We start from the raw sequence: 10674 nt of genomic DNA on the forward strand, positions 1-10674 counted from the left end.
GACTATTTGGACTCAGTGTCTGCCACTAATACTCATACCATCTTACTCCTTATTTAAAGGTTGTTTTTTTTCTTTCCTTTTTCCTCTGATAATGTGTGAAGAACAAGCACACCGATAATTACAAAGTGCATTGATGTGATACCCAGATCTGTGCAATGCAATACCCATGCTTTGGTATTTCTTACGGCCATTGTTGCCTTTTCACGTTAATAAATATGACAGCTAACAAAAATAAGTTACCTTTTCTAATAAAGGACATCTTTCTTTGACAGGCTACTATATCTATAATAATCTAGCTCACAGCAATTCATTCATACTTCAGTTTTCCATGAATATGTAAAGAATACAATAATCAACTGTTAAACCTATAAACAAACAATTTATTATTTATCACAGAGTCTGTTAAGTCGTTTTGCTTCCCAACTGAGCATGAGAAATCCTGTCAGCTTTTTAAATAAAATCTGAATTCTTGGTCATAACTATTCATCTGTCAAGTTGACACCTCATGTGGGGTGGGGACCTCATACATTTGATTTAATTAAAATGTTTAATTTTATTTCACTATTGGGCAAGTGCTTCATTATGGCAAACAGAAGTTAATTTCACAACTTTGCTACAGGCAAATTGCTTTATCTTTCTATATTTACTTTTTTTTTTTACCCTTTATTTAGAGGACCATGAACTTCATCTAACTCTTCAATTTGGATTTAGTGGTTCGTAAAATCATAACATTTGCTAATTTAGCTGCTGTTTTGAAATCTTCTACTGTTAAATGAAGCAGAGGCTTAGTCTCTCAGTTTAGGGCTGTGCTGTCCAATATGACTAATTCAAACTGAGGTGTGTTTTAAAATACAAACTGGATTTTGAAAACTTGGTTTTAAAAAAAAAGATGTAAACTAATATTTTTTTTTTATATTGATGACATGTTGAAACAACTTATGTAAAGTGTTAAATAAATATCAAATTTAATTTTACCATTTTTACTTTTCAAAATGAGGCTACTAGGAAATTTAAAATGTACATATGTGGTCCATATTTGTGGCTAATGTTATATTTCTGTTGGACAGCACTGTATTAGAGGGACCAGACAAAAATATAAGACCTGATAGCTGATTTCTGTGGGTATTTAACAGCTAATTAAACCCAAAGATTCTCCGAAAAAACTTTTGTTCATGGTTCAAACATAATTCCAAGTATTAATATCTTCAATTGTATATTGCATCTATTTTAAAAACGTGCATCTGTCAAAATAGCTGACCTCCACTATAGCCATAAAAATCTGTTAGCTGTCAAAGTATATCAAAATATGCATCCTCCAAGTTTGCTTATAATGTGACTTAGGGATAATGCAGACTATTTCAGGCTTAAAACCAAATATGTTTGTCATTTCCAGATGAGATATTTACCATTACAATGCCCTAGAAGAAACACACATTGCAATTCAAGTCTGTATTCTTGAACTTTTCCCCTGCCACTGTGAAGAGTATCACTGGTCCATTTAAACTTGTATCATTGCCCAAGAGCATTCATTGCTTCAATGGTTCTTAATTGTCTTAGAAATCATTGTCTAGCAAACTCCACATTTCCATATCACACTTTAGGCTGTACTTCAGGGAATCCCGGTCATTTGGTGTGTTTTCCACCTTTCCTTTTTGAGCAAGGTAAGGAAAAATGCATGAGTAGGAGGAGGAGCTGAAGGGAGTGGATCATTCAGGATCACTTCTGTCATGTGTAGTGGCTGAGGGCTAGAAAGGTATTCTTCAGTAAAGAAGCTCCCAACTGGTTCCATCAAACAGACACAACTTCAGGGGGGCCGCCTTCTGCAGATGGCAGGGAACTTGGACCTGTCTGTAACACAGGCACTACCACAGCATCCTTAATGTCTGTGTTTACATTACATGAGAAGTTCTTCTCCAGTTTTTTGGCAGTGTCCGGGCAATTTTGTACAAAGATCACACGGTTGTAGGCCTTCAGCCTGCGCCACAACTGAACGTAGACTTTACACTGCACGTACATAAAGACGAGACCTCCTGTGAAGCCGATAGCCACCACGACTAGTTTTGTCCAAAATGGCCACTCAAGGACACCTTTGAAATAAAAAAGAGAGTGTTGTCACCTAGTTGTCATTAGCAGATTTGGTTGCTTTTTTCTAAGTCTGCTTCAAAAGACCACAGCTGCCTGCTAGATCATGTTGATAAGGAGTATGTTAATAACTAGAAAGAACTGTAACCAGAATTGGCTTAATTTCACTCAAGTGTTCTAAATGTCAAAATTGTGTGAGGACATTTTCTCACCTGCCACTGGAACAATCTCCTTTTCTGCTAGCATCAAGTACCCACTATAATGATTAGATACTTTGGACATTTGGACACTCTGACATTTATCCCTTACAGCTAAACAGAAGTGAACATAACAAGTGAAATAATCAGAACTTACAATCCTTTTAAGATGAAGTACATGCATGGGCTTGTATGTATAGGTCCTTCATACTCTCGTTCCTTTTAAAATTAAAAAAGGAAAAGAAGAAAAGAAAGGAGGAAAGAAGGCAGGAAGGGGAGAGAAAAAGCTGCCACACCTCATCAGAGAAAGAAGTCCTGAGTATGAACACGCAAAAGAGGATTTTAGTCATTTGTTTCATAAAATCATATTTTGTCACTGAGAACCATCACTTTTTTAGACATCTGTATTTTCTCTTAATTTCCATCACCATTACTAGAAATAAGTTTTTACAAAGATAGAGTTTTAAAAATTATTTCATTGGAGCTTCTGTAATTACAACAGTGAATATTTAGGCCACACATAATTATGAATATTAAATATAAAAGTCTACTTCTTGCCAACATCAGGGTGGTGTGAGGGGCATAATAGCTGTCTTCACTTAGGTGACAAGTTGTCAAGTAAGAGCATGGCTCAGTGTGATGCACAAGAAAGGGCTGGCAGGAATGAGTGGAAACCAAAGTAAATGATTCTGTGATTCTACTTTGGGTTTTTATTTACTTATAATAGCAAATAGAGTTACAAGAAATATCCTACTTATATTTTGCAGTAATGACATTTGCTTTATATTTCTGAAAGCAAAGCAGACACTATGCTTCGTTTCCATCACGAAGAAGCATTTTGTGCCCTAACAATAACCAAAAATAACAGGATCATCCTGTCAATTTCTGGCCCCAAAATAATGAATCATAGAGTATTTCCTATCCCCAGACTCCCAACAAAGACAATTTTACTCTTGACTTTTACTTGGCTGATCTTGCAAGATCTTTCTGGATATGATGATCATGTGATAATTCCCCCCCCATGGACAAGCTAATGCAAACTTAATAATATGGTAATTTTATTCATATTTTCTTTAAATACTGGCTATATTTTTCATTGGGTAGGCTAGTTTTTCTGAAGTCTTACTCCCTTGAGCCTTTTGCAAGTACACTTCTTTTTTGAAATACTTTGACTCTGACTCTTCCTTTGAAATATTGGAGGAAAATGTTCTCTGATCTTAAAAGGAATAATGACAAACATGAAAAGCTCACTGCTGTTGATGTTTCATTAATTTGTTGCTATTTGGCATTGTCAACCTAGAATTTCTGTGCTTCTTTCAGTAAGAAAATCTGAAACTAGTTCTGCCATAGATTAAATATATGCAGTAGAATTTATTAGAAGCTTCACTTGTAACAAGGATAGTTTTTTTCTGACTCCTAATTTGCAAAGACTTCTTTATGATTTGACTAGTTCATATGAATTATTATCTTGAATATATACTTGATCTCAGGAGAAATAATACTTCAAAATATTGGTCAAAGTTTATACAAGGAGAATTAGAATTAGATCATCTGAATAGGCCTACATCTATTAAAACAACAATGAATAACCTTCCACAGCAAAAAGCACCAAGCTCAGATAGTTTTACTAGTGAATACTACTAAACATTTAAAGACGAAATTACATCAATGCTTACAACCTTTTTCAGAAAATAGAAGCAGAAAGATAGTTCTAACTCATTTCATGAAGCCGGCACTACCTAATATCAAATGAGGCAAAGACATTACTATGTAGGAAAGATGTAAACCAATATCTGTCATGAACAGATGCAAGGATGCAAAAATTCTCAGCAGGAGATTAGCAAATTGAATCCAACAACAAGATCATTTACATTAGTACCAACAAAACAAAACAAAAACAATGACAACAACAAAATCATAGATTTTTACATAACAAAATATGTATAAGAGCTATGTGAGGAAAACCATAAAACTCTGATTGAAAAAACCAAAAGAATATCTAAATTTTAAAAATGGAAAGATATTCTACATTCATGGGTAGAAGACTTAATATTATTAAAATATAAATTATTCCCAATTAGATTAATTGAACAGTATCCCAACTAGATAGATCCAACACCATCCCATTTAAAATATCAGCAACTGGCCGGGCTCGGTGACTAGCCTGTAATCCCAGCACTTTGGGAGGCCAAGATGAGTGGACTGCCTGAGCCCGCGGGTTCAAGACCCGCCTGGGCAACTTGATGAGACCTCATCTCTACAATAAATCAAAAAATTAGCCAGGTGTGGTAGCGCGCACCTGTAGTTCCAGCTACTTGGAAGGCTGAGGCGGAAAGATCGCCGCAGCCCAGCGGGTCGAGGTTGCGGTGACCGGGAGCGGCCATTGCACTCCAGTCTGGGCAACAGAGTGAGACTCCAACTCAAAAAAATAAAAAAATAAAAAAAATCAGCAAGTTATTTTATGGATATTGACAAACTGATTCTGCCAAGTTCCAAACTTACTTTATAGTTATAGTGATCGAGTCAGTGTGATATCAATGAAAAAAATAGATTAAGGAAGCAGAATAGAGACCCCAGAAATAGACCCACATAAATATAGTAAACTTATCTTTAACAAAGGAGGAAAGGCAATTCATTGGAGAAAGGATATTCTTTTTTAACAAATAATGCTGGGACAACTGAACATTTACATGCAAATAAGTAAGGCTATATTTAGACCTTACATCTTTCACTAAAATTAACTCAAATTGAATCATACACCTAAATGTAAATTGCAAAGCTATACAACTGTTAAAAGATACCATAGAAAAATCTATGTAAACTTGGGTTTGGCAATGACTTTTTAAATATAACACCAAAGCATGATCTATGAAAGTAAAAAACTGACAAATTGGTCTTCATTAAAACTAAAACCTTTTGCTCTGAGAAAGACACTTTTAAGAGATTGAAGAGACGATCTATAGACCAAGAAAAAATATTTGCAAAACACGTCTCATAAATGACTGTATTCAAAATATACAAAGAACCCTTAGCACTCAACAACAAGAAAATAAATAACCCAATTACAAAATGGGCAAAGGATCTGAACAGACATCTTCATCAGAGAAGATAAACAGATAGTGAATAAGACCTTAATATATGTAATTAGTAAACTGCAACTCAAACAATGAGATATTACTATATGACTATCAAAATGGCTAAAAGAAAAAACACAGACAATAGTGAATGCTGGAAAGGATGTGGAATAACAAACAGGAACTCTCGTTCATTGCTGGTGGGAATGAAAAATGGTACAGTCACTCTGGAAGACAGCCTGGCAGTTTCTTACAAAGGTAACCACAGGCTTATCAAGTAATACAGCAATGCTTTTACTCAAATAAGTAAAAACTTATGATCACACAAAAACCTACACAGGAACGTTTTAACACCTATTTTTGTAACTGTTCCAAATTGAAACACCGGATTGTCCTTCAAGAAGTAAATGAATAAACAAACTTCTACGTCCATACAATGGAGTATTATTATGATAAAAATAAATGAACTATGAAACTACCAAAGACATTGAGAAACTTTAAATGTACCCAATCTGATTAAGACATACTCTATGAGTTTCAACCACATGACCCGGAAAAGGCTAAACAATGGAGACAGTATGATCAGTGGTTGTCAACAGTCCTGGGGGAGAAAGGGAAGAATGAGCAGGTGGAACAAGGGAATTTTTTTTTTTTTGAGTTGGAGTCTCACTCTGTCGCTCAGACTGGAGTGCAATGGCCACTCCCGGTCACCACAGCCTCGACCTGCTGGGCTCCGGCGATCCTTCCACCTCAGCCTTCCAAGTAGCTGGAACTACAGGGGCGCTCTACCACGCCCGGCTAATTTTTTTATTTATTGTAGAGATGAGGTCTTGCCAAGTTGCCCAGGTGGGTCTTGAACTCACGGACTCAGGCAATCCACTCACCTTGGCCTCCCAAAGTGCTGGAATTACAGGCTGAGCCACCAAGCCCAGCGAACAAGGGAATTTTTAAGGCAGGGAAACTATTCTGTATGATTCTGTAATGGTGGACACAGAACATTATGCATTTGTCAAAACCCATAGAACTGTACAAAACAAACAGGTAACTCAAATGTAAGCTATGGACTTTAAAAATAATGTATGATTACTGACTCAGCAGTTGTAACAAATGTACCACACTGAGGCTAGATGTTAACAATAGGGGAAATGTTGCATGTGTGTGTGCGCGCGCGGCGTGTGTGTGTGTGTGTGTGTGTGTGTGTGTGTGTGTGTGTGTGTGGGGTGTGTGTGTGTGTATGTGTATTTAGAAGAGGGATGTTTGAGAACTCTCCCTACTTTCTTTGCAATTTTTCTGGAAACCTAAAACTGCTCTAAAATATAGTCTAATATATATATTAGACAGTATTATACATATATATATATAACTGGTATTAGTTCCATGAATTCACCTCTGTGTCCAGGTCAGATTATAGAATTTCTTACAGTAAGAGATGGGTTTTGAGCATGTAAGTATTTAGAAATTGGTTATATATGACATGTTTATGGAAACTTTATTTCACTAAAGCACCTCATTTCTTTTAAACCATGCCCAGAAAGTTTATTGTGCCTAAACTTTGCTGTAGTCCTGCACAGTAAATGCTCCAGACCTAATACCTCTGTTTATTTTATAGTCATGTTCAACATCCTGGTTTCTCTCAACCAGTGACCTTATCCAGAGTCCTATTTGTGTTGCCGATTTCCAAACATCCTGTGCCCTAACACAGACTAAAGCTTTAGCATATGCTGTCTCCTCTGCTTAGGATATTCACCCTCTACTGAACAATAAACTACTGTGAATCTTTCAGAGCTGCCCCAGGGAGGGAAGGATGCAATCTCTGTCATGAGCTTGGCAAAGGCAGCCCTTGTGCCCTGACAGACAACACTCTTTCCTGCTAATTCCTATGATGGCATCTTTTTTTTTGAGTTGGAGTCTCACTCTGTCACCCAGACTGGAGTGCAGTGGCCGCTTCTGGCCACCGCAGCCTCGACCTGCTGGGCTCCGGCGATCCTTCCGCTTCCGCCTTCCAAGTAGCTGGAACTACAGGCGCGTGCTACCACGCCCAGCTAATTTTTGCTTTATTGTAGAGATGAGGTCTCGCCAAATTGCCCAGGCGGGTCTCGAACCCGCGGGCTGAGGCCATCCACTCACCTCAGCCTCCCATAGGCGCGGGATTACAAGCTGAGCCACGGAGCCTGGCTGGCATCATGGTTTCTAACACCACAATCTACGTCAGCCCCTGGAGTTGGCAAATGAAACAAAACCTTTTGCCATATGGACCCAGAGAAAGAAGACACTTTTCAAAATACTGCAGAAATCCTGTGAATATTAACTAGTTAAATGCTGTTGTTTTGAGTAAAATGGAGTAACTTTGAACATAATAAAATTAGGAGATATACTGAAGGTTTCATGTTTCTCCCTACTTATGTCACTATTTTGGAAAACTAGCCTAGTATGAGATTAAACGTAAAGGAATAGAATCAATTATCAGTGTATTCACTTAACAGAAGATGCTAGTTTTAGAAATTGGCAAGAAAACAAAACTTTTGATTTTTAGAAAATTTAGAGAACAAAAATGAACTATATCAGACATTTATCATTAATAAGTGTTTGTTAGTCATATACACTGTTTCCATGGTCCCTTTCTCCTACAGATATCTTTGGTTCTAAGGATAGGGATTTTAACAATGGAAGTATGCAACTGGATTTGATTTATTTATACACATGTTTTTGCAACCAGCATGTGTTCAGCAATAGCACTGTTGTTATCCAGTGATAATAATGGCACTCCATTATGTATTCTAACACCCTGCAGACACATTTTCATTTAAGGACAAAAAATATAGAGATAATTACAGAAAATGTGGTATAAGAATGTTTTATATTTATTCATAAGTTTCCCAAATCACTTGTTAGAGATAATCAAGCAAAAATCATACTTTAAAGTAGTAATAATAATTTTTATCCGTTAGTGCAACTTTCTTTTAATTTTGTTTTACTTTGGCAGCATCAGGTCTTCATCGAAAGATTTCATGGTGTTTTTCATAATGAACCATATATTCTACACTTGAACTATATTCTAGGTATCTGCACATATGCTATTTATTTTTGGAACAGTGTTTTGTTTTTTAAGGGGTATGTTTCAAAAGACTCAATTTCCTTATTAAAGATTTCCTAAAAGAAAATACTAAGTAGATACAATAAATATTGCTTTTTTCTTGATTTTTCTGGTGTTTCAGCAAAAGAACTGAACTAAAAAATCAGAGCTCAAAGACCTTTAGAGACCATCTACTCCCATTCTTCCTTCTTCTCCCCTTTTGCTGTTTAATGCCAAAGCTGATATCACTACCCAGTATGTTGACCTAGTAAACTTTGATAGTGTTGAAAGTTGCATAGAAACAGCAGTTAACTTACTATTTTTATTTTGCAAACTTTGTCAAAGTCTTTATAAGTGATTTAAGAGTTTTGAAGAATAACCAGGAATACACAATGATTCTAATATTTGCAGAACAGTGGCTAGACTCTTACGGCCATTCTTCCTCAACACTGAGTAACACACTGGCATCAAAATGTAGCTAAATATTGAAAAAAAAAAGAGGAATTCTTCTTTGTGAAGACAGTCCTTGCATTTGGAATGTAGAGGTAGAGGAGCTTTTTTTTTTTTTAAACTTGGGCTTTAGTTGTCTCCATCTACTCCAGGAGAAAAATCATCTGATACACTGACTCAGTGTGGACCACATGTTCTCAACTGGGGACCATTTTTTCCCCAGGGGACATATGGTAATGTCTGAGACAGTGTTGATGTCATACTTGGAGTTGGGAGGTCCACAACTGATTTTCATTAGCTAAAGGCCAGGGATGCTGCTAGGTATCCTACAGTGCATAGGACAGCACCCCCTAATACAGAATTATCCAGTTTCAAATCTCGATAGTGCTGAGGGTGAGAACTCCTGTTGCAGAAGACAATTATTTCTCTGTATTAGAAAATCTGCAGGGACAATTCAGTATACAAATAAGACATCTTGGAGGTCTCCAAATTTAGAAGGATTTTCTTGTCTGTAAGCTGTTGTATTAAACAGTAGTTTCTATGAGAAAACTTTTAATAACAGACAGGCTGAAGATGAAATGCGCTGTATCTCCCATTTTTAGGGAGACCCCCCACGGATAACATCCACTTTCCCCTCTGCCTAATCCAACTTCCAGCTGCTCCTCATAGGTGCCTGGAGATGTTCCCTTCATGAGCCTTTGTCTACGATATCTCTTCTCTCCGGATTTTGCTTCTCTAACTCTGCACACCCACCTGTCCCAAAAATCCAACTTAGAAATAATTTATAACTGGAATGAATGTCTCCCTGGTTCCTGTTCCATTATTTCTCCACTTGTGGCATGAGTTCACTTTCTAAGTAATTTTCTGTGCCATGCTATAGTCTTGACAAGCCCAGAATTTGTCTAGTGGGCCTCTGTTTTCCTTAGTGCTTTTGCTCAGCAGTCACTTCAAGGACGAATGAAAGTTTTTGCAGCCTGTTTGCTTATCGGTAAAGCTTTAGGTGGGAGCCAATCTGAAGAAAACTCCACTCACATCTCACCTCCTTTTTCAGAAATAATGAACACAGTCTTTAATATACCTGAGAATCTGGCCAAGAGTAACCAGTTGCCATTTTCTCTGCCCTTTCTGGGAGACTTAGTCTGATCCCTCCACCTTCCTTCACAAGGTTGTCTGTGAATCAATTTTCTCTGTCCAAACCTTTATACAAGGAGGCACTGCCCCACCCTCCCCATAAAATTGAATTATTTTTTGGAGGGCAGGCTTGGAGTGCAGACTTCCTCTGCTAGATGAGTGTTTTAGGGACCCATTGGCATCAGTGTGCCAGTTAGCGTTGTTGTGAGAGGCTGCGTTCAGCTTCAGTGATTTTTTTGTTTTGGAGATTCTTTCAATGTGTTTGCCCATTTCATGATGGAGGATTTATGAGTGCATCTGCCCACACCGCGCTGAGTGTTCAGCGCCTTTTTTTTTTTTTTTTTAACCAAAACCAACATGTCCTCCATCCCCCACCCTTCTTAGTCACCTGATCTGGCTCTGGGAGACTTCTTTTTGTTTTCCCAGATCACAAAAGTCCTGAAAGGGAAACGTTTTGTCAATGTGGAAGAATTGAAACAAAAAAATATAGAGGCACTAAAAGATATCAAAATTGATAAGTTCAAAAACTGTTTTGAGCAGTGGAAAAAGCATCTCAGGTGTATTGCATCAAACGAAATACTTTGAAGGTAACTAAAGTTTAAACATATAAGAATCAATACACAATTTGTTATAAATACATTCTGGGTTTTGGGGGTGTTTTTTTTTT

General features: G+C 37.1%; 1 protein-coding gene across 2 annotated transcripts in view; it reads right to left on the bottom strand.

Moving 5' to 3' along the window:
• Positions 1-362: 362 nt before the first annotated feature.
• Positions 363-10674, bottom strand: part of MARCH1 (membrane associated ring-CH-type finger 1) — a 108410-nt gene continuing 98098 nt past the window's right edge. Inside the window, exon 5 of one of the 2 annotated variants that reach the window (XM_021709688.1) lies at positions 363-2087. In XM_021709688.1, the coding sequence (XP_021565363.1) occupies positions 1789-2087 (299 nt within the window). In that variant the 3' untranslated portion in view covers positions 363-1788. The remainder of the gene's footprint in view (positions 2088-10674) is intronic. The other variant, XM_008052367.2, reaches the window with a different exon arrangement.

The sequence above is a fragment of the Carlito syrichta genome, unplaced genomic scaffold (assembly GCF_000164805.1).
Source record: "Carlito syrichta isolate Samal-C Ts95f unplaced genomic scaffold, Tarsius_syrichta-2.0.1 Scaffold273658, whole genome shotgun sequence".
NCBI classification, from domain to species: Eukaryota; Metazoa; Chordata; class Mammalia; order Primates; family Tarsiidae; genus Carlito; species Carlito syrichta.